This window comes from Pleurodeles waltl, chromosome 7 (genome assembly GCF_031143425.1).
Source record: "Pleurodeles waltl isolate 20211129_DDA chromosome 7, aPleWal1.hap1.20221129, whole genome shotgun sequence".
Taxonomy (NCBI): domain Eukaryota; kingdom Metazoa; phylum Chordata; class Amphibia; order Caudata; family Salamandridae; genus Pleurodeles; species Pleurodeles waltl.
The window spans coordinates 694253036-694277885 of NC_090446.1; the positions used below are offsets into that span (position 1 = coordinate 694253036).

Here is a 24850-nt window from a genome sequence, read left to right on the forward strand (position 1 = left end):
GAGCAAGCGCAAAGACCCTAATCACACATACTATGGCGCCGAAAACATTCCCAACTCATCTTAGGCAGGCTCCGAGATCCCAGGAGAGCCCATGGTAAACCTAGCCACTCATTGTTTTGCCAAATTTCATCATCACAGAAAACAAAATTAACAACAAAAACTCCGTCCTAGGGCCCCCAAGGGCCAAACCGTCGCTCTGCTACCAGAACTGCTAACGCGTCCGTCTATGTTAAATTATACACATCAGGACTCGTTTTAGGTCGATGAACCTTTTGACCCAGTGGTGAGTCTCCGTAGGACGAGATTACGAACCATCAACGTATATTTCATAAAAACCATTAAAGAATCTTCGATGCATTCATTTGTTTTCTGACTCAAATAATCACACCTCGAAAGAAGAATTTGTGAATTTTATTCCCTATTGATCACAATCTAATAATAAACGTATTATTCTTAAAACCAAGAAGCATAAAAGCATAATCACAAAGTGTCACTTATGATGTAATTTCAACAATGCGATGATCAGAATCATAGGATAGTTATGTTAGAAGAGAATTGACCATAGTGCATGATAAACAACAGAATATCAGTTCAGCATAGCTACATGTCAGTCACGTCAGTTCTGTCCGTCAAATGAATACCTCATCTAACTCAGATTAGCATTAGCATGTTGGGCTTCATGCAAAACAATTTAGAACATCAATTTGGAAAACATCTAACTAAGATATCTAATTAAACATACAGCAGTTGGTACCTAGAAAGAAAGGCATATGGATTATGTTAGCTTTAATAATTACCCTCTTCGAGTTAAGTCAGCATACAGGATCAGTCTTCGTCTTCAGGACAGCAGATGATTCACCGTCAATCTATCTAAATAGAACCAAAGGGACACTCTCCTCATATGGAGGAAAGTATAATAGAGCGGTTTATGGGCTATGATAATTTAGTCTAAGTCTCAAATCACCAAATAGAGTGACAGAGTTTCTGGATGCAATCGATGTCATCCCCTCCTAACTGAACTCCGTTCCCCGTGTCATGAGTTTTTATCCCTTTTCCATAATACATTCCCCTAAAATTCTATTGGTTATTAACTACACCCCATCATTGGTAGCCAATCAAATTATTCATTAAGTAATGCATTTGTTATTTCTTGATATTGAATTGTTTCTCAATTGGTCTTCATAATCAGCATTTTCGTAGGTGGTACGTTCGGGGTTACTTCACCATCTTGGCACACGTCTCGGGTCAGGAGTTCTTTTCCCCTCGTCTCATCGTCCTTGAGAGTGTCCATTATTGTTTCGAAGCACATATCTTTTATACTAAAGCTGCTAGCATGCGGATGGGAAGATTTCTTCATGTTTCGAATTAATACAGAAAGAACAATAGCTGGATCATAGTCATTTGCGAGTCCGCACACAGAAGCAGGAAAATAAGCTTTGAAATGAGAGTTACACAGCTAGTTCGCGACTCATGCTAACTTAAGACATACAAGTTCTAATGAATACAGTTTTGCATATATCTTATTATTATTATTATTCAACATTAGTGTTCATAAATGAGTAAATCTTCACGTTTATTAATGCATTTTAATTATTATTTATTAATATTGTTTTGCCAAATGTAAGCGTTTCACGTCTATAATATATGATATTTATACTACGCTCTCTCAGATCCAACATGGATGTAATGCTCTTGCGCTTGGAACACTGGTTTTGTCACAGCTTCTAAGACTGGTATTGGGGTCACAACAACAATTTGTTTTCCTTGGGCTAGAGGTCTCTCTTTTATGACAGCCACCTGAACAGAGGTCAGAATATTTTCAGCGGGAGCAAAGCTGTGGAAAACAAATTTAATTTGTATGCTATGGGGATGGTTTCACCTTCATTGAATGTTATATAGGTGAACCCAATAGCACCAGCAATAACTCTTATGATCAAGTTTGTTTTGTTATCACATGTGTTTAAGTGTTCTGCTTCAAGCATGTCCAGATGTAATGCTCTAAGAATGCGTGTGTGTTCAAAAGTCCACTATATAATGGAAAAGTACAGACATATTGAATCATATACTGATTTTATGCGTTTGTGCATTATCTGGGATGCATGTTCTGTCAAAATTGAAAAAGTCCAACAATGATTGTGGCTTTTTGATAGCATTTGGTGGTTGTGACTGTGCGCACTTTTCTAGAAAGTGGTATGTCAGGCTCTTTCCTTCGTCTGATAACTCGTATCCTAAAAACATAGCAATGAGGAAGGCAATTTTTTTTTTTTAAATTAATTTTGTAGCTTGTTTTAGCAAAACTCACTACAATGTGGTCCACCTGTCTTAGGTGTGTGACCAGGTCATCTTCTGTTAGGTAGGTATCCTCTACATAGGACAACAACTCACAGTCAATGTTGTGTAGTACACATGTTACACGTGCAGTCCAGGACGGTTCTTATTCCCTTTGTGGGAGTCGACCAGATTTTCTTTTTGAGCCTAGCGCACTGAAGGCAGTCAGATCTCTGCTTTCAGGTGCTATATTTTGGCAGAAAAAAAGTTGGAAATTTCCAGGGTTGTTTTGTATTTTTGCACACTAAATTGTTGATAAGTGTTGCATTTTGTATAGCAAATGTGAGTGTGTGACTGTTTAAATATCTGTAGTCTAAGACAATTCTATATGAATGGTCTGATATAGCTACGGGGAACAAAGGGTTGTTCATTGGTGATATACAAGATTCTATTACACCCTGGTGCTCAAGTTGTGTGAGTATTACTCTCAATGGTGCTTCAACCTCATGTTTAATGGGGTATTCTGATTGGGGTGTTGATCTAATCAGTATTATATTGAAGGGGAAGTCTTTATCCCATTCTACAAGATTGCGATACAGCACCAGGGCTTTTGCCAATGCCCAATCAACTGTGTAAGCCTGTCTTAATTCTTCAGGAACAAGGACCAAGAAAGATGACATAATGACATCTTCCCCCAGTAGGCGTTTACTGGTGGCCAATCTTTTCTACCAATAGGATGTCATAACACAGTGTTAATATTTCCCAGAATTTAACTTTAATTGTACACTCTATGTCTCCCTCAATTTGTATTTTCACTTTGTAAACTCTATCTGGTGGGGTGACTTGCATGTCCACAGTTTTGATTTCTAATAAGTAGTTAGTTGCTGTCACCTCCAGAAGCTCTTTGAGATTCTGGTGAACTAATGTGAACTCTCCCATGCTGTCTAGCAGAGTCAGTGCCCATGTTCTGTTCTTCAATAAAGATCTCATCATGTGTGGTATAAGCGGCATGTCTGCTACCGCCATTGCACCTGTATTAGGATGCAGTGTATAAGTAACCAATTCTGGCCATGTAGGTCCATCATTACTTAAAGGACCTAGTCTAGCATTCTGTGGAACGTGTGGTAGGGCGCCATCAAGCCAATTTTGGTATTCTTGATATGATAGTGTTATTTCTAAATATACATAAGGTCTATTTTGTGCGGGTGCATTTGCTGGACTGTAATATTGACAAGTGTGTGTGTTGCCATCTGCTGTTGGAAAGGTGACCCAAGAGTAAAAAGTGTCTGTTCTGTATGCGTTGTGAACCTCAATGACAAATGTCTCCCTCTTCTGTTAGTCCATTATTTCTTAGATGTGTTGTGAGAGGGACTCATGTTTGCTGCAATTATGACCCTGTTTTGGTCCACCATTTTTTAAAATGGAATTAAACCGCTCAGAGATAGAAACACCAATTGGAGAATCCTTTTAAAAGTTCAAGATTGAACAACCTACAGCTTTAAATAGGTACTACCTATCTAGTTGAGAAGGATATTCCCTAACACCATGGACGTCTCCGTATAAGGTAGTTAGGGTATCTTTTGCAAGTAATGAGATGGAGATACTTGGGAGATCCATAAAATCAGTGCCTAACCAACGTTGGTGGCGCCACAAGGCTGCTAGATTTTGGGCTGCAGCACCACACAGCATGGGGGACCTAGTCTGATGCCACACCATTTGACAGCTATCCACTGATATCATTTTCGGCTAGCTAGCAGCACCTCACAGATACCGGAAGTAAAAGTGATTTGTGGCAGCCTATCATATGACACTAAGAATCCACAGGGAAGTTGTGGTGAAACAGATCTTACCCATTTCTCTCAGTTACATATGTCTCATACATGCAAAGACATCTTACAGGAAATCCTTTGTCCTGCCTTGTCCTGCCTTCCCCTGCCCGAGTTTGGCTCAGCAGCAGGAGGGCAGGACAGTGCCTACGGTAGGCAGCAGCACAGGCTGGCATGCAGACATCTGAAAGGCTGTACAGGCAGACTTTGGGGGTGCCCTCACACTAGAACATCACAGCCTACCCTTGGGCTGAAGGGCCTTCCTTAGAGATTACTTACAGGGTCAGAGTGCAGTGACCATGATATAAGGTGAACCTTATATCTGTAGTGAAAGGTGCATGTAGTCACAGTTTGCATGGGCCCATATGGGTGGCATAATACATGCTGCAAACCATGGGGGACCCCTGGTGTACCAATGCCCTAGGTACCTATGTACCATGTACTAGGGACTTACATGGGTGCACCAGTATGCCACTTGTGGGGGGGCAGAAGGTACCATACAACCAAATTTAGGGGGGAGACCACCGACACTGGGGTTCTTGTTAGCAGGAGCTCAGTGCACTACAGTCTAAACCTATTGACACCAGGCAAAATGTGAGGGTAACTATGCCAGAAAGATGCTACTTTCCTACACTGGCTTGAAAAATTCCAGATCCCATCCGATGCCTGGGGAAAATTATAATTTAAGGAATCTGCGGCTAGATTTCTCTATCAAAAACATCACATGCTTGGTCTCCCATTTTTGTAACTTAATTCTTGCTTTTGACACTTCTGAAATGCCCTGGTCCACTTTTACAGCATACTGAAGCTGGAAATCTGCTATCCTGTTGAGCTAAATACTGAACATCCTCAACATTAGCCCCAGGTTTGCATCCTGTGGCCAGAGCCTACATAGGTGCTCTCATCATCACCAAAAAGGGCGAGACTATAGAACAGGCTGTTGACACATTCTGAGCTTGGTTGGTGGGTGGGTAGGTGGCTGGGTGTGTGGGCGGTTGGGGGGAAATTGTGTGTGCGCGTGTGTGTGCTTTTTTAAAGTCCACATAGAAAAAGGCTACATCAATATGAAACAGGTGGTCCAAGACTTCCCATAGGTTACTCCATGCTTTAATTTTGACCTCCACACCTCGAGCCTTTCAAGTCTTATAGGCAGGTGCCAAGTTTCTTTTCAGATTCTATTGGGTGCTCATCCACCCAATTTTCTCTCAGAAATGGGCAAAGTAAATCAAGGGAACTTGTCTTTCACCTCCATCAACAGGGGTTTCAATTATTTTATCATGGAAGTCTTTACTTCCTATAATTTTAGACACTGAAACATTTATACTATCAAAAAAGTATTGCGTGTTCTAACATTTCAGGCTTGGGATTTATGATTGCATGATCAAAGAAGTTAGTACAGAACAAATCATTTTTAACATTACAGTCGATGGACAACTACCATTATAACTGGCTTAAAGTCTTCCTGTGAACCGTAGACATGGTCCAGATTTTCACTTTAAGATCGCATGTGTAAACAGTTATGCAAGAAAGAACCTATGTGCATCAAATTTTGAATCAGATAATAAATACAAACGCACTAGTTTATGGGTCTACTGCTAGTCCATCTGTCCCATAAGCAAGGATAAAAGAAAAATCAAGAAGTAACATAGCATTGTTAATATCCACGTCGAAACAACAATAGCCTTAAGAATTACCTTTTCATGGTGCTCTATCAAAATCTCAACGACAATGTTCTGGAACTTTATATCCATGATGGCAGCCACTGTTTCCTCTTGTGGGCGTAAGAGGGTGGGCCCAAACACAATACCCAAATTGGCCACAGTCATGAGATTTTGATGGTGATTTTTGGCAACTCTGTAAGAGAAGACAGGTTGTGAGGATCATTAATGTAAAGAGGTGAATGAACATTTGTAACAAAGAAGCAACAGTTGAAAACACAGCAACAGTATAATTCAATTAAACTTATGTTTAATAGCTAGAGAATTACACGAAGTTAGACCCTAAATAGGTAGTCACTCATTTCTGAACGTTTATTTTTTAATTAATACCAAACACCTTATTTTTGGACGACATCTCCAATGAGAGGTATTTTTTTTAATTAGCAAAGGAACATGTGTTTTCAAACTTAGTATGTCAAGTCTGTTTAGAAGGAGTGAGTGAAAGTTGAGGAGTGAGATAGGAAGTGATTTATAACGAGTGACTTATAAATGTGGACAGTGAGAAATAGGTGGATGGGACAAAGCTTGAACAGACAGTTACAGAAATCCACTGATCATCAACAATCAGTTTGCAATATGTGAGGGCAAGAGGTGTCATTTACACTTTGTTTTAAGTTTGGAGATGAAACTTAGAAGTGTTGAAGCTGGGGAAAAATGAGGGAGAGGTGTCTACATAGGTATGTAATTGGTGTTACACGGCTGAAGATATGCTAAATGCATGTAACCCTTTCATAAGTCCTCACTTTATAGATACTTGCAAACATTCTGTATAACCATATCATAAAAAAACAATAAAAACTACTCCAGAAATACAGAGGTATATGTGTGCTTGAATCCCTCCCAACGTTCAATTACCTTTTAGAACTCGGGGTTGCTCCGCAGGGAAAACATTTCCTCCCTTGGAGAAATATTTTCTTGACACAAGTCCACTGCACTTTCTGCAGTGGAATGTTCACGCTGCCCTCGAGAGCAGGAGCTTGGGAGAAATAGGATTGTAAAACTAATTTGTGCAGATTCCCATGGGCACTCACTCCCGAATTTTGCCTATCAGAAAACTGCACTGTCTACAATTTGAAAATGTCAGGGTTTCTTTACAATGTTTGTGACTCCCTCCCTGAGTGACTGACGATCTTGTGGCGTGGTCAAGGGTTCTGCAAACGTCCTTGAGGCCGATCTAGCTAGTATAGACTAGCCGACAACAAAGCAAACTGGGTTAGCTGAGGGTGGGCTCCCGAATGCCAATGATCACAGATTATTGGGCACTTCCTTGTTCAGAATTTATTTAAATCACCAATGCCAATTTCAAACACAAAGGGTTTTCAGTAGCTAGTGTAGCCATCAGAGAACGTGTAATCAGAAATAAGTGGAACTATGTGCATTACTTAAAAAACATTTTCACTCCGACACTACCGTCGAGCAATGCAACACTAAGTAAAATCAGCGACAAAAAAACAAATAAGTAACTGCATGATAAATTGCAGAAGAGGTGGTTTATCTCAGTGTCCAATTTCTCTCCGTTTTGTTATCGGTTGGTGGTTTTTGCCCATAACTGACAGAACTTTCTCCGTCCCACATTGAAACAAGTAGTGGTGGAAGGGCACGGGGCTTCTGTCACTCAAAACAATTATTTGGAAATTTAGCTTGGGTTGGATTTTATAAGGTCATAAAAAGTATTGTTTCGCAGCAACGTAGAGCGCTGTTTGATTAGCAAAACATATGTATCCATGACAAAAGATTGTTATTAATTTCAAGAAAGGCAGTCGTAAATCAGAGAAATGCCAAGTATGAACATAAAAGGAAAAACAAACTGAAAAGAGAGGCCATTCATTCCTCTCAGTAAAAGCTTATTATGGGTAAACAGTGATTTGGAGTTGTTTACCAAAATGGTCCTTGATAAGCATAGGTTTGAAACAAAAAAGACGTAATTACTAGAGATAACTATAATTTTGGGTACTTCGAGGCGCTGAAGGTCCCATTACTCTGCACTGTTTGGTATCACAACAGATACAACGGCAGCCCAAGACGTGACCCTCAGTTGTGACTTTCCTACATTATTCACAATATTAGTACAACTCAGTGATTGGCCCTGTCTCCTGTATCACCATGGCAGCTGTAAGTCAATCCCACTACCGCGCAAGACAAGGTTTGAGCAACGTTTCTGGGCCCATTCCCCAAGTGAGTTGTGCCACTCACAAGCTACTGCGTCATGGCGAGCTTGGCATCAGTGAAGTAACACAAAATGATAGGACCCTTTCTACACAATGTGATTATGGGACCGAGTACTTTATATATGACAGATATTCATAGCCCTTCCGTCGAATTAGGGTGCAACCCGCTGAAGTGGGGAGTACTACTGAATTGCAGGAGCCTGTGTAACACGCCTGCCTGGGGTTCTTATTAAGGATGCCAGTGAGCCCTCATTTAGAGCGCCAAGCTAAATCCAGAGGTAGTACACATTGATAACATTACTGCAATAAGGCTGTCCATTCTTGTCCCCAGGCTTAGGAGTTTTGTCATGAATAGGAAATAACTTGCGGCAATAAATTAAGCAAATCTTTTAACATTTAATTGTTTTAAGTTTACTTTTATCTACAGTATGCACACATGATTCATACAATCAGAAATTATATTAAAACTTAAAAAACTTCGAGAATGCAAGTATTTCGACAAAAACATAATTAAGGTGCATATACAATCATACTAAATGAATAAGAAACTAAATATTTCATAACAAAAACTGTTTGTGATCTTATAATCAACACTTATACAACATAAACCATATGCATCATAACCGTAACGCCCTCGCCCTAAAACTGTTGGGCCTACATCTCGGGAAAGAACAAGTGACTTTCTAGTAGATACTTTATGTTTCAGCGGATTCCTTTGCTTTGTAACATTTGATTGGTTCCGCATTCCGTCCATCCAGTTACGCTATCCCACAGCGTTTGTTTTGCTTTGCTTTTGCCATCCTAAGTGCGCCGGGTATGCCCAGACGTGGTTCCCGGGCTCACTGTGCCACTGGATTCAAGCTAGCCTGGCTGATGAGGGGTGAAACCCCGAAACCGGTCCCAGGATGCTTGTTTCCGGTCCAGGGAGAACCTGGCCTGGCAGTTCGGGCTGGACAGTTCCCATGAGGAACAGGGTCAAGATTGATTTGCATATGGCTGGGTTCAAACTGGGGTGGCATGGTGAGCAAAATAATGGATGGATTAAACCCAGATCTGTGACTGGGGGTGAATGTTTGATTGGTTCCGCATTACGTCCATCCAGTTACGCTATCCCACAGCGTTTGTTTTGCTTTGCTTTTGCCGCCCTAAGTGCGCCGGGTATGCCCAGACGTGGGTCCCGGGCTCACTGTGCCACTGGATTCAAGCTAGCCTGGCTGATGAGGGGTGAAACCCCGAAACCGGTCCCAGGATGCTTGTTTCCGGTCCAGGGAGAACCTGGCCTGGCAGTTCGGGCTGGACTGTTCCCATGAGGAACAGGGTCAAGACTGATTTGCATATGGCTGGGTTCAAACTGGGGTGGCATGGTGAGCAAAATAATGGATGGATTAAACCCAGATCTGTGACTGGGGGTGAATGTCTGATTGGTTCCGCATTCCGTCCATCCAGTTACGCTATCCCACAGCGTTTGTTTTGCTTTGCTTTTGCCGCCCTAAGTGCGCCGGGTATGCCCAGACGTGGGTCCCGGGCTCACTGTGCCACTGGATTCAAGCTAGCCTGGCTGATGAGGGGTGAAACCCCGAAACCGGTCCCAGGATGCTTGTTTCCGGTCCAGGGAGAACCTGGCCTGGCAGTTCGGGCTGGACTGTTCCCATGAGGAACAGGGTCAAGACTGATTTGCATATGGCTGGGTTCAAACTGGGGTGGCATGGTGAGCAAAATAATGGATGGATTAAACCCAGATCTGTGACTGGGGGTGAATGTTTGATTGGTTCCGCATTCCGTCCATCCAGTTACGCTATCCCACAGCGTTTGTTTTGCTTTGCTTTTGCCGCCCAAAGTGCGCCGGGTATGCCCAGACGTGGGTCCCGGGCTCACTGTGCCACTGGATTCAAGCTAGCCTGGCTGATGAGGGGTGAAACCCCGAAACCGGTCCCAGGATGCTTGTTTCCGGTCCAGGGAGAACCTGGCCTCGCAGTTCGGGCTGGACTGTTCCCATGAGGAACAGGGTCAAGACTGATTTGCATATGGCTGGGTTCAAACTGGGGTGGCATGGTGAGCAAAATAATGGATGGATTAAACCCAGATCTGTGACTGGGGGTGAATGTCTGATTGGTTCCGCATTCCGTCCATCCAGTTACGCTATCCCACAGCGTTTGTTTTGCTTTGCTTTTGCCGCCCTAAGTGCGCCGGGTATGCCCAGACGTGGGTCCCGGGCTCACTGTGCCACTGGATTCAAGCAAGCCTGGCTGATGAGGGGTGAAACCCCGAAACCGGTCCCAGGATGCTTGTTTCCGGTCCAGGGAGAACCTGGCCTGGCAGTTCGGGCTGGACTGTTCCCATGAGGAACAGGGTCAAGACTGATTTGCATATGGCTGGGTTCAAACTGGGGTGGCATGGTGAGCAAAATAATGGATGGATTAAACCCAGATCTGTGACTGGGGGTGAATGTTTGATTGGTTCCGCATTCCGTCCATCCAGTTACGCTATCCCACAGCGTTTGTTTTGCTTAACATTTCCCAGGCACCAGGCTAGATCTGAAAACGTTTCCTAGCAGACCTCCCATGCCCTGAAAGGTGGCTCCTTGCAACTCTGCACAGGCTTCGTTTCGACCCTGAAGCGATGAAGTGGATCTGCATTTCAGTGCCAAAGCCATATTCTTCCTTAATTCTTCCGTGCCCTTGGACGTTGGCACATAATTGCTGGTAACAGTCTGCTGACCACTCATTTGGGACCTTGTCAGATGGTAAAAAGAGACCTTCCACAGAACACTAAGGTGTGAGGGCAGTGAGCATTCTGCAGTTAAAGTATCCACCAGAAAGAGAGTTACCAAACGTAAGTAACTTGTTCTTTTGATGGATACTTCTAACTGCAGATTCTTCACAATTTGAAAAGATAAAGCGTACCTCCAGAAGGTGGAGTATTTGTGGAGAGGGCTCACACTTGAAATTCTTACAGCACCGAATGGGTGACATGCCTTTCCTGTCTGTCCTAGCTACTGAAGCAGCAATACTATGTGAACATGTGCACCAAAACCCATGTTGCGACCTGACAGATGTCGAGCACAGGCAGCCCACATGCCAGCACAGTTGTGAGAGCTTTAGCCCTAGTGGAACCCTGGAGGTGGCTTTTTGGCCCATGCATAGCACTCAATGCAGAGGACTAACCACTTTGACAGAGTCCTTTTCAGAACAACATTCCTTTCTTCTCCAAAGAGAAACTCATAAAAATCTGATTATCCACCAGATTGTCATTGGTACAACCAATGTAAAAGTTTAAAAGTTTTAGAGGTACAACCAATGGAGCATCCCTCCCTCGCTGATGGGGTGAGGCAGGGCTAAGAACGGTGGGAGAGTGGCAGATCGCCCAATGTGGAAAGGAATCACAACTTTTAGCAAGGCGGCAGCCCAAATCCTCAAAACCAGTATCTCTGGAAGAGGAGGTGGATTTACTGTGGATGACTCAAACAAGCCTGGAGTTTACTAAGGCAACGAGCTAAAGTGACTGCAGTGAGGAAGACAACCTTTAAGGTCAGACGAGGCAACAAGCAGCTATTATCAACTCGAAGGGAGTACACTTGAGGAATGTCAAGAACAAATTAAGGTCCAAATGTGGCATCACATACAGTTTGGGGGAAAACATGTTTCTTAAACCTTTAATAAACTACATTACAACAGGTAACTTAAGGATGATTGGTCCAACAAACGCAAACAGGCTGAAAGGGCTGACAAATACACTTTATCATTGCCCACTGCAAGACCCTGTTTGGCAAAAGATGAAACAAATACCAAAACCTTCAACTGCTTGCAAAGGGGTTCTGCCTATAGGACACCACACCAAGCCACAAATTTCTCAAAGTACTCACAGTACATTGACTTCGTAGATGGACTTCTGACTGAAAGGGTAACAGCCACACCCTCAGGTAGTAGATAGAGCACAGTCAGCATCCACCACTTAATCTCAATGCCTGGTGGTGTAGCTTGCGCAGGTTTAGGTGCAAAACGCTGCCCTGCGGCTAAAACTTAAGATCTTCCCAAAGTGGTAGTCTGACCGGGGCACAGACATTCATGGCCAGAAGTTCCGCAACCATACTCTTCGAGACCAATGTGGAGCTGCTAAGATGATTTGGGCCCGGTTGTTCGTGGTCTTCTTTACAAATCAGCACAAGAAAGGTAGGAATGAAAAAAAGTACAGGTGTAGTGTGTTTCACTCTATCCTGGAATGTGTCTCCTAGTGAGAACCTTAGCAGGAACTCCAATTTGTAAAATCTTAAAAACTGTATGCTCTCAACAGTAGGGAAAAGATCAAGTCTGGGCTCTCCCCATGGCAGAAAGAGGACATGTGCCACTTCAGAATGCAGGTGCCATTTGTGAATGGCCAGGCAATGCCGGGTGAGCTTGTCTGCCCTGGCATTTAAGGATCGTGCTAGGAAGTCTGCCACCAGGGAGATGCCCTGCAACTCAACTAACTCCAGAGATTCAAAACTTCTTGCCACTGGACCCTGGACTTTACTGTGCCCCGCTGGCTGCAGTATCACCTGTCGATTGTGTTGACTGGGAGAACCTGACTCAGACGCCCCTTCATGAATGGCATAAAGCCTTCAGCTCCAGCCAAAAAGACCCACAACTCTGAAATGGAGCAGAGTTCCAGCCAGAGATCAGTCTTCTGATCTCCTCCTCCAGTTGACAACCCCAACCAAGCAGTGATGCATCCATCATCAGTGTAGCTTCGTGTGGGGAAGGTAGAGGGGTTTGCCACTGGTCATATCGCAATTGAGCAGTCAACATTGGAGATCATGTGCAGTCTCCTCCGACACCTAGATGGCATCTGACGTGTTTCCTTGGTGGTGGGCCCAATGGGACTTCAGATTCCACTGCACAACCCACATAGGCCACCTGGCATTCTCAACATGCAGAAGACTAACAGACCAAGAAGCTTCAGAGCTGCTCACAGCAAGATCCGGGACCAATGCTAAAACATCAACATCATAGCACAAATGTCCTGAGACTCGTGGCTGTAGGAGGCTGGCTCGGTATATGGTGTACACTTATAGGTGAGGCACCCTGTATTGAGTCCAGGCTCAGAGCTCTCATAGGGGTAGCTGTAGAAGGCACCTAAGGCTTATCCAGGTGGGTGAAAAGAGGCTGCAAATACCACACAGGTCAGACAATGATGTACACACAGGAAAGAACCACACAAGTGTTAGAAAGGTATGTTATATTTATTGTAACACACACTCTAGAACTAAGTTTGGTATATCGCCTAACTGGAGATATAAACGTACAAAAACATACTTAACAACAGGTAAGTAAAGGCATAAAATAACAATGGCCCCTATTGGAGGAGGGGTGGGGGCAGACTATACTAAAAAAAATAAAAAGGAATGTGAAAATCACTCCAAACCCACAGTACCACCAATGGACCCTTAGGACTGGGGAGGTACTAAAACCCCAAAGGTAAGTAGATAGGATTCCCCAGGCGCCCATGTGCAGAGTACAAATCTTGGGTCAGTGTCTATAGGTTAACATGGGGAAGTCGTGGTTCACGTTTTCGTGTTTTAGGACTTTTCCCAGAGGACCCTGAGGAAACCTGTTGGGATAAGGGAAGTTGGATAGTGCCCCCACCCGTGGATACCCTAAACAGTGGAGTACCTACACCAAGGAGCCCATGTGCATAGGATGAATTTGTGTCAGAACCTCTTGTTAAAGTCAAAGGGGATCTTGGATGACCAGCTGCTGTTTTGACCCGTGGACCAGGCCAGTGGAACCCAGGCATGAATTCCCGAAGAAGAGGACCTAGGGAAAGAGGGGAACAGAGTTCAGTCCACCCCGAGATGTCCATGTGGTACAGGAGGACAATGCCCATCCTTCTTGGAGTTGCTTCCCTGTTGGACGGTGAATGAAGAGTGCAGCTGTGGAGTCCAGGCGTGCAAGAAGATCCCAGAAGTCATCCACGGGCTGTCCCACGCCGGTCGTCTCATTGCAGAGGGGGTCAGTGGTCAGCGGGGCCACCAAAAAGCACTGGCAAATGCAGGGAAGAGTTGCATGGATATCGCAGGATTCCTGGGGACCAACAAAGTCTAGGTAACCCAACCTTGACAGGTAGGTCAGAGCAAGTCCTCAGCACGAAGAGCCAGCAAGAATCGATGGACCACCCGCAGGACCCTCTGGCAGCAGGCACTGGGAGGCCTCAGCAGCATAGAAAACAGGGATGCCCACGTCGCAGGAGTTGCAGAGACGACATAGTTGTTGGAGCTGGAGAGTGCTGGAGGCCGGGGCTTTTGGGAGCTAATAGGTCTTTGGGCTGAACAGCCAACAAGCCTTGTCAACAACAAGCAGTTGTGGTGCACAGGGGTTCCATCAAAGCAGCTTCAGTGAGGGACCACAAACTTCCCAGTTGCAAGGAAGATAGGTCAGACCTCTGGAGAGCCACAGAACCACCACCTGTGTTGTAGAGCCTTGAGGAGACCATGGGACAGCAGGAGCCACAAGCTGGTCGCAGTTACTGACGTGCCTGCAGATGCAGGGGAGTGACTCATTCACTCCAAGGGAGATTCCTTCTTGCTTTCGTAAGTGAAGGAAGAGTCCCAGTGACCCTGGGGGATTGCAGAAGTCTTTGCAGAACTTGGAAACAAAGTTGCAGTAGGATCCCTCCTACTGGTTACAGTCTTGCTCTTGGTTCCAGCAAAGAACAGCAGCGGTTCTGGTGTCCAGATTGCAGAAATGTATTGCAGAGGAGACTTGTAGACGGTTCCTGAAGTCCTGCAGACGACTCTGGGGTCCCACCCTAAGGGGAGCCCTTCAGTAATTCAGGAAGGGGTATGTACACTTAATGCAGTGACCCACCTATCAGAGGGGGCCAGGGACGTCATCCAGCAGGACCAATCAGTCAGGTGCTCTCAGGGGCCTCTGTTCATCTTATTTCCAAGATGGCAGAATCAAGTGGCCACCCGGCAAAGTTCTGTGCACCTCCCTAGGGTAGGAGCTGGACATGTGGGTGGTCACTTTCCTGTCCTTTGTGTGGTTTTGCACTAGTGCAAACCGGTTTATGCAAGGAGGGCACCAAGTGTGCCCTTCAAAGCAGTCTGGTGACACACAGAGGCACCCCCAGCCCAGAGAGACCTTTGTCTGTCTAAAGAAGGGGTGGTCACACCTCTATCTTACAGGAAACCTTTGTTCTACCTGACCACTGCCCAAGCCAAGCTGAGCAGCAGGAGGGCAGAACAATGTCTGGGGTTGGCATCAGCATGGGGTGGCATGCAGTCCCTGCAGAGCTGTACAGGCGACTTTGGGGGGATTCCCTGGGGAACCCCCAGAATACATGTTATCATGCAACTAACACTGGAATCAGTGTAGTTGCATGATTTCAACATGTTCAATACCAAACATGCCTATATTCAGTGAAGCCATTATGTAGCTGGAGAACTTGTGTTGACCAGTGTCCACTACATACCTTAAGATGGCGTTCCCACACTTACAAAGCCCATGAAATGGAGTCTGGGGTTTGTAGAGACACCTCTGCTCATGCAGGGATGCCCTCACACTTAGAACCATGCACCCTGCCCTTAGGCTAAAGGGTCTACCTTAGGGGTGACTTACAAGGTCAGAGTGAACTGACCATGATATAAGGCAACCCTTATATCTGGAGTGAAAGGTGCATCCATCATTTCACTCAGGCTGCAATGGCAGGCCTAAGGCCACAGTTTGCATGGGTCCCCATGGGTGGCACAATACATGCTGCAGCCCATAGAAGAACTCTGGTGTACTAATGCACTGGGTACCTATGTACCATATACTAGGGGCTTACATGGTTGAACCAGTATGATACATGTGGGGTGTAAATGTTACCATACAACTACATTTAGGGGAGATAGCACTGACGTTGGTGTCCTGGTTAGCAGGATCTCAGTATAATACAACCTAAACATACCAACACCAGGCAAAGAGTGGTGGCAACTATGCAAGAAAGATGATACTTTCCCACAGTGGCAACAGAGGAAAAGGTCTGGGCTGCAACATGTTGAAGACAGCTCTTATAAAAGGTAGCCTCTACAAACAAGTGGGTGCAACTTCAGCTTGTCAATCAAGAACCCCCAATGATGTCAGAAAGGTAGACATTGTTTGAAGTTTGTCCACAAATAACTGTGGCAAGGCTGCCGCAACAGGCAGGTGTAGAGGTAGGGGCGAACTGGAAACCCCAACCTCTGAGGATGGACAGGAGACCACAGCCAACACTTTCATGAACCTCCGAGTCGCGCATGGCAAACTGAAAATGATCTTGGCCACCCTTGTACCACAGGTAACATCCACAGGACTACAGGAAGAGCATAAGAAAATACATATCCTGTAGGTCCAAAGCCCAAATCCAGTCGCTGGGATCCAAGGCAAGCAGAACCTGGGTTAGTGTTATCATTTTGAACTTGTCCTTCCATAAGAAGCATTTACAGGGTGAAGATCCAAGATGGGGAGAAGCCCTACATTCTTTCAACAGCACGACTAAATAGTAATAGTGACAACCCTTCCCTACTTCCAGGTGCAGAAATCACTTGATGGCTTCTTTGGAGGGAAAAGTGTGCACCTCCTTCATGAGAATGTACAGGTGCACTTCTGAGAGATCCTTTGACGTTTGGGAGAGGGGTGGGTCGTTTGACCCTTTAGAATATCAGCTCTGGGACCCTTTGGACTGGCATACGAACCTGGGTGAAGCCAGTGGTCTGGACACTTCCCCTGACAATGGCATGCATTCTCCCCCTACCGTGGCTACGTACTAAGGAGTATCCCATTCTGTGGTGGTGCGAAGAGCTGCTGCGATCCTGTGCCTTCAGCTGCTTTTGGCGGCAGTCAGGACTAACCTGACAGAGGTGCTTCTGCCTGGGGCTTCATCCTCTCAACCCCTATTGCCCTTCAATGAAGCCCTTACCGATGTCCTGCTGGGTATCTGGTCCAAACCCAGCACAGGGGCTCCTGTGAACAGGACTACTGTCCGCCGCTTGCTCCAACTGACCCAGCATTCCTGGCAACACTCCACCCCTGACAGCTTGGTTATCCAAGCCTGCACATCTCCGAGCGCGTTCCCCTCCACACCCCCCAGATAAGTAATCTAAGAGGCTGGCCCAAATTGAGAAGAAGATGTTTTCTACTTCCAGCCTGGCATTGCGGTCTGTGAACACCGCATGCCTTTCGGGCCGTTACTCCCACAAGCTGTGGGATACAGTTGCGCTTGTGCTGCCACAGGTCCCAGAGAAGGCCCGGGCTGTACTCTTTCAAGCTGTTGCTGATGGGACAGATGCAGCAAAGTTTACAATCAGATGAGGACTTAACACAACCGACTCACTGGGCAGAGGTGTTGCTTCGACAGTGGCCCTTAGGCACCATGCCAGGTTGAGGGAGTCTAGCTGTTTGGGGGATGTCCAAGCCAATGTGTTGGACATGCCCTTTGATGGCACCTGTCTCTTCAGAGTGAAGGCAGACTCGATACTTGAGCGATTCAAGGATTCTTGTGCTACAGCCAGGTCCTTGTGCCTCACGGCGGCCCCTTGAACCCCTCAGTCTGCCTTTCCCCCCTATTGCGGCTATAGAATGGGCATCCAGCAACATCTATTCCCCTTTAGCCACCGTGCTACGCATGCTGCCCAGCCTCTACATCGCTGGGACGTGAGATCCACTGTCCTCGTGGCTGAGCCAGTGGTCTGGCCAGTCTGCCGCCCCCACCCACTTGGAAGCTGCCTCCAAACCTTCCTAGACTGACTCTTCCTCACAAGGTACCAGCCAGAGGAGGATCTTACTCCGCTGGCAGGCCACTTCAGACAGGTTGGTTTTATAGATAGTCCCAAGGGGCTACTACCTGGCCTTCGAGACTTCTACTCCATCCATTCTACCATCCTAGGTTTGGATGATAGAGGATCACTTGGCACTCCTCGGTGAGGAGGTTACAGCCCAGGGAACCATACAGAGGGTCTCCTGTGCCATAAGTAGGTCGTGGTTGTTATTCATGCTACTTTCTGGTGCCCAAAAAGGACAAAGTCCTTTGCCCTATCCTAGACCTTGGGTCCATCAATCTCTTCCTCAAGATGAAGTTCAAAAAGCTCACTCTGGATTAGGTTATTTCTGCCCTGGTCCCAGGAGACTGGATGGTAGCGTTGGACTCGCAGGACTCCTACTTCCACATTCCCGTCCTGCCTACCCACAGATGTTATTTGCGGTTCATGGTGGGCAACAAGCACTTTCAGTTCATGGTGCTCCCCTTCTGTCTTATCTGCACCCCTCAGGTGTTCAGAAAGGTGATGGCAGTAGTCACAGCTCATCTTGGCAGATCACAGGTTTCAGTATTCCCTATCTCGATGACTGGCTGTTGAAGGTAGGCTCGGAGGGAACTGTGCGAGATCTGCAGTGGTGGCTAACGAACCGCCTTCTTTGTTTAAATCCCTTTGTAGGAAGCTGGCCGGTGTGTGGTGGACACTTGTGGTATTGTCATCTTATACCAGATCCAGGTATCACATAGTAGTGAAGTGTGGGCAGTGTCTAGGAGGCCAGGGCTCTCTAGAGGTAGCTGTGGATGTGCAGCCAAGACTTATCTAGGAGACATGGAAAGCTTTTGCAATACCACTACAGTCATGCAGCACCACACTTTATTATGGTAACACAACACTAGATTACTCATAGGAAGTCCCCGGAACTGAAGGTAAGTATACACTAAATATATACACAATAGCAATTAGCACAGAAACAACAAGCATTGGCAATACTTAGTGAAAATAGTAAGGGCCCTATTGGAGGGCCAAACCGTATACTAAGAAGTTGGAATGCAAGATCAAGTCTGCCACCCAAGGATGCACAGTTGTTAGAGGGGAGCTGGAAGAACTAGGAACCCCAAGAGGTGAGTACCTGAGTCAACCCTAGCTACCTGGAGAGCAGAGGTTAGTACCTGGTTTTCCCAAGGACTAACAGAAGGACTTAGAAAAAGGATTGTGCAAGGATAGGACCAGTCCCTAAGGGCTCAACAATGGTTTCTGAAAGAAGAGGACCTGCAAAAGAAGGGGACAGAGTCCAGTCCACAATTGAGTTTCCAGTGGGGGCAGGAGATACCAGCCACCCTACTGTGGATGAAGAACCAGGTCAACGGGGGAAGAAGACCAGCTGGGGTGCCCAGGAATTAAAGAGGAGGCCTTGGAGTGGTGCAGGTGGTGTCCCATGTCGGTTGTTGGGTTGCAGATGGTCAGTGGTGTTGGAGGACCACCAATAAGTCTTAGCAAATGCAAGTGGAGCTAAAGAAGAATTGCAAGATTGAAGAGGACCAGCAAGGCCCAGGGGACTCGACGCTTGGATGGGAGTCCGGGGTGACCCTCAGCAATCCAGAGAGTAAACAAAAGCATTTGCAGCTTCCACAGGTAACCTAGCCAGTCTGTGACGTCACCTGCCTGGCCTGGCCACTCAGATGCTCATAGGGACCTCTGCAAATCTTGGATTCAAGATGGCAGAATCAAGTGGCCACCTGGAGGACCTCAGGTGGGGTGGTGATGGATAGGGGAGTAGTCCCTGGACTGGTGCAAACCGGTTCATGCAGTGACACCACCAAATATGCCCTTCAAAGCAAACCGTGGCTTCGGGAAGCTACCCCTCCTAAGTCAAGTAACACCTAAATCATTTGTTCTGCCTTCCACTGCCTGAGCTGGTCAAGCAACGGGAGAGCAGAAACCTGTCTGAAGGGTGGCAACAGCACAGGCTGCCCAGAAAGCCCCAGAAGACTGGTAGGAGCAATACTAGGAGGTCCTCTAAGGAGCCTCCAGAGTGCATGGAATCATACAGCCAATACTGGCAACAGTATTGTGGTATGATTCCGATATATTTGATACCAAACATGCACAGATTCGGAGTTACCATTATGTAGCTGGACACAGGTAACCTGTGTCCAGTACATGGGCAAAATAGCTTCCACGCACTTACGATGTTCAATGCAATGGAACTGAAGCTTGCAAAGGTGCCCTCACACAGAGGGACCTGCACCCTGCCCTCTGGGCTAAGAGGGCCTACAATAGGGGTGACTTAAAGTGACCTGGTGCAGTGACCTTTGGTGAAAGGGGCATAGGCTCCCATGGGAGGCACAATACATGCTCCAGCCCATGGGGAACCCCTGGTGCCCTAATGCCTTGGGTACCTAAGTACTATAGACTAGGGACTTATAAGGGGGCACCGGTATGTGGTGTGTACAAAGTCCTAGGCAACCTAAGTTAGAGGGAGACAGCACAATCACTGAGGTCCTGGTTAGCAGGATCCCAGTGAAAACAGTCTAAGCATACTGATAGCAGGCAAAATTGGGGGTAACTATGCCAAAAGGGGGTACTTTCCGACACCCCTGGCTCCCAAACAAAGGACAATAAGACTAACTTTGCACAGTTGAGTCTTCATTGTCGAAGTGGAAATATCTGGAGAGTCCATCTGTATTGGAGTGGTTACTTCCAGGCTATGTTCCATTGAATAGTCAATTCCCTGTAGGGATAAGGACCACCTCAACAATTTGGGATTCTCACCTTTCATTTGCTTAAGCCATGAGAGGGGCTTGAGGTCTGCATGAACAAGGAAGCGAATGCCAAACAAGTATGACCTCAGCCTCAAGGGCCAGACCACAGCAAAGGCCTCCCTCTCTATGGCTGACCAATGTTTTTCCTTGGGGGTCAACCTTCTGCTTATGAAAGCTACAGGATGGTCCTGGCCCTCATCATTTAGTTGAGAGAGTACTGTCCCTATCCCTACCTCAGAAGCATCTGTTTGTACAATAAATTGTATGGAGTAATCAAGGCTTCTTAGTATGGGAGCACAGCACATGGCCTGTTTGAGGTCATCAAAAGCTTTTTGGCAGCTAGCTGTCCATAAAACCTTCTTGGGCATCCTTTTGGATGTCATGTCATTTAAGGGGGCTACAATGGAGCCATAGGGCCAGATGTAGCAATCTTCCAAATTGCGACTTGCAATTTGCGAGTCCCTGCGACTCGCAAATTGCAACTCGCAATTTGGAATGCAGTACGGTGTCTCAGACACCGACTGCGACTCGCTATGGGGTCGCAATGACCCACCTCATGAATATTCATGAGGTGGGTCGCAAATTGCGGCCCCATAGCGAGTAGAGGCACTCGCAAACATGGAGGCCTGCTGTAGTCAGCAGACCTCCGTGTTCGTGACTGCCTTAAATAAAGCAGTTTTTTTTTTTTTTAAGTGTAGCCCGTTTTCCTTAAAGGAAAACGAGCTGCACTTGAAAAAAAAAAAACGAAACCTTTAGTTTCTGTATTTTTTCAGGGCAGGGAGTGGTCCCTTGGACCACTCCCTGCCCTGAAAAAATATTTTTGGGTCCATTCACAAAGTGGAAGGGGTCCCATGGGGACCCCTTCCAATTTGCGAGTGGGTTACCATCCACTTGAAGTCGCAAATGGAATTGCATCCCACTGCGAGTCGCAAATAGGAAGGGAACACCCCTTCCTATTTGCGAGTCGGAAATGCATTTTGCGAGTCGGAGCCGACTCGCAAAATGCATTTCTGCATTCCGGTGAGGCTTTTGCGACTCGCAAACGGCGTTTTTGGCCGTTTGCGAGTCGCAAAACCCTTGCTACATCTGGCCCATAGTTCTTAATGAGCCTCCTATAGTACCCTGACGAGCATAGGAAGGGTCTGAGTTGTAGGGGCAGTCCAATCCTGATTTGTCTGGATTTTGCCCTAGAGCGGTTGGATCTGGCCTCCACCTACCAGGTGGCCTAGACAAACCACTTTTCCCTGTCCTATCTGGCACTTTGATGTACTGACAGTGAGGGCTGCTTTCTGCTGAGCCTCCAGTACATTCCCAAGGAGGACCAGGTGATCCTCCCAGGTGGACCTAAAGACAGCTACGTCGTCTAGAGAAGCTGCTCTGAAGCTTTCCAGGCCTTGCAGAACCTTGTTCACCAACCTTTGAAATGTTGCAGAAGCATTCTTCAGTCCAAAGGGCATCACTGTAAAGTGATAGTGCCCACTAGGAGTGGAGAATGCGGTTTTGGATTTTGCATCCTCTAATAACTTGATATGCCAGTGTTCAGCAGTAAGATCAAAGGTGCTAAAATTCTGGCAGATGCCAGAGTATATATTAGCTCATCTGTCCTAGGGATTGGATGAGCATCAGTTTTTGTTACTGTATTGAGGCCTCCGTAGTCCACACAGAACCTCATCTCTTTTTTACCGTTCTGAGAGTGTGGTTTTGGGACAAAGACTCCAGGACTAGCCCAAGAGCTGTCTGAAGGCTCAAAAACTACCAGGTCCAGCATCTTTTGCATTTGACAGGCAGGTTGACACCTGTGTCGATGGTAGTTCACACATGCTGCTTGACTAGGAGTCAAAGAAAAAAGTACAGAGAACTGACCTAGGAGATTTCTGCAATCTTCCCTTTATTGCTCAGAGAGACAGTCAGCAAGTACAAACCCTTCTACTAAGCCATCCACTGTAGTGGGAGAGAAGAGGTCAGGGAGAGGGTCACTCTCTTCTTCCTGATCTTTATCAGTGGCCATGAGCAAAGTCATGTCAGCCCTATCATAATAAGGTTTAAAGGTGTTTCACATAAAGCACCCGTGGGGGATTTTGGGAGTGCCCAGGTCAACCAGAGAGGTGACCTCACCTTTACTCTCTACAATAGTGTGTGGGCCAATCCACTTGTCTTGGAGTGCTTTGGAAGCCACGGGCTCTAGAACCCACACCTTCTGTGGTGGCTAACTAACAGTCAGCACAGCCTTCTGGTCATGCCACTGCTTCTACAGTTCTTGGCTGGCCTGAAGATTTTTCGAAGGCCTCTTCATGTATTCAGCCATTCTGGACCTTAGGCCCAATACATAATCCACAATGTCTTGTTTTGGAGTTTTGAGAGGTTGCTTGTAGCCTTCTTTCACAAGGGCAAGTGGACCCCTAACACGGTGTCCAAACAAAAGATCAAAGGGGATGTAGCCCACTCCCTTTTGAGGCACTGCCCTGTAGGCAAAGAGGAGGCAAGGTAATAGGACATCCTACTTCCTTCTGACTTTTTCTGAGGGTCACATTATCATGCCTTTAAGGGTTTTGTTGAATCATTCAACTAACCCACTGTTTTTGGATGATAAGTAGTGGTGAATTTATAAGTGACACCACACTCCTTCCACACGCTATAATGTAAGCAACATGGAGTTTGCACCTCTGTTTGATACCACCTCTTTAGTAAAATCCACCCTGGAGAAGATTCCCAGGAGGGCCTTGGCCTAAGAGTAATAGTCTCTGGACACCTGATGGCATAGTCCACCACCACCAGTATGAATCTGTTTCCAGAGGCTGTTAGAGGGTCCAGGGGACCAACAATATTCACCCTCTTAAAGGGTACCCCAGCCACTGGTAGTGCAATTAAGGGGGGCTTTGAAGTGCCACCTGTCTTGCCACTGGCTTTACAGGTCACGCAGGAGCGACAAAACTCCTTGGTGTCTTCAGACATGTGGGGCCAGTGAAAGTGAGGGGCAAGCCTGTCCCAAGTCTTGCTTTGCCCCAAGTGGCATGCAAGGGGAATGTCACGAGCCAAAGTTAACAGCAACTCCCTAAATTTCAGAGGGATTACTAATCTCCTGGAGGCACCAGGTTTAGGGTCCCCTGCTTCTGAATAAAGGAGGCTCTTGTCCCAGTAGACCTTACGGGTACCACTGACATCCCCTGCTTCCTGTGCTGCAGCATGATGCCTTAAACTTTCCACTGTGGGACAGGATTGCTGTTCCAAACTTAGATCCTCCCTGGTGGGCCCCCCTGCACCTAAGAGCTCAGCTGTATCAGCTTTAAGCTCCTTTGGTGTAGGTTCCACCCAAGGAGTAGATTCCTCTCCCTCAGGAGTATAACCCTCACTGGAGGTCTGAGCAGTGGTAACTTTTTACCCTTCCTGCCTTTCTTTGTAGGAGCCACCTGGGCCATTGTTCCAGGCTCCAGGGCTTCTTGTCCCCTTTGCTTGTTGGCCTGTACTCTGGTCAGGGCAAAGATATGTCCAGGGATTCCCAGCATTGCTGCAAGGGCCTCCAATTCCACTTCAGCCCAGGCTGAAGTATCCAAGTCATTACCTAGCAGACACTCCACAGGTAGGTCAGAGGACACTACAGCCTTCTTAGGGCCAGTAACCCCCACCTCCAAGTAAAGTCAACCACTGCCAAAGGGTGGCACACAGTGATCTTGTGAGCATTAGCCACTTGGTATGTGTGACCAAGTAGGTGTTGTTCAGGTGACAATAGTTTTTCAGTCACCATGGTGACACTGGCATCTGTGTTCCTGAAGGCCTCAACACCATTTATCAAGGGATGCTGCCAGTACTTACCCATATTAAGGGGACAGGCAGCTAGTGTGGCAAGGTCAATGGCACCCACAAAGACAAACACAGCCTCAGTGATCTCTCTGACTAGCCCAGAGCCCACTGCAGTCCCCAAGGTGAGCCCAACTACACTTTTGGACTGCTTACTATTACCACTATTATTGCTACTGCTAGGGGCACTAGGGGTAGAAGTGGTAGTAGCAGAGGTAGGAGGCTTGGTGCTCTTTTTAGGACAGGTGCTGTCACCTGCGCTATGACCTTTTTGTCTACATAAGTAGCACCAAGGTTTCTTGTGGGCAGAGGAAGAGGATGTAGACCCACCCCCAGAAGAGTTTTGTGGGCCTGATGAAGACTCTTTCTTTGTTTTTGTCACCCGTATCCTGATTCTTATCTGAATTCTTGTTGTGGTCAGCCCCTATGGGAGCTTTCCTATCCATTCTGGTGCAGACCCATTTCTCTGCCTTCTTTCCCAATTCTTGGTGAGAGGTCAGATCAGAGTCCACCAGGTACTGATGCATTGATCAGAAATGCAATTATTAAGAATATACTCTTA

At 46.4% G+C, this 24850-nt stretch overlaps 1 protein-coding gene across 2 annotated transcripts in view; it reads right to left on the reverse strand.

Moving 5' to 3' along the window:
• Positions 1 to 24850, reverse strand: part of ARHGAP26 (Rho GTPase activating protein 26) — a 1945875-nt gene that overhangs the window by 525161 nt on the left and 1395864 nt on the right. For both annotated transcript variants that reach the window (XM_069244698.1, XM_069244699.1), the window contains exon 18: positions 5789 to 5948. In XM_069244698.1, coding sequence (XP_069100799.1) covers positions 5789 to 5948 — 160 coding nt within the window. The remainder of the gene's footprint in view (positions 1 to 5788; positions 5949 to 24850) is intronic.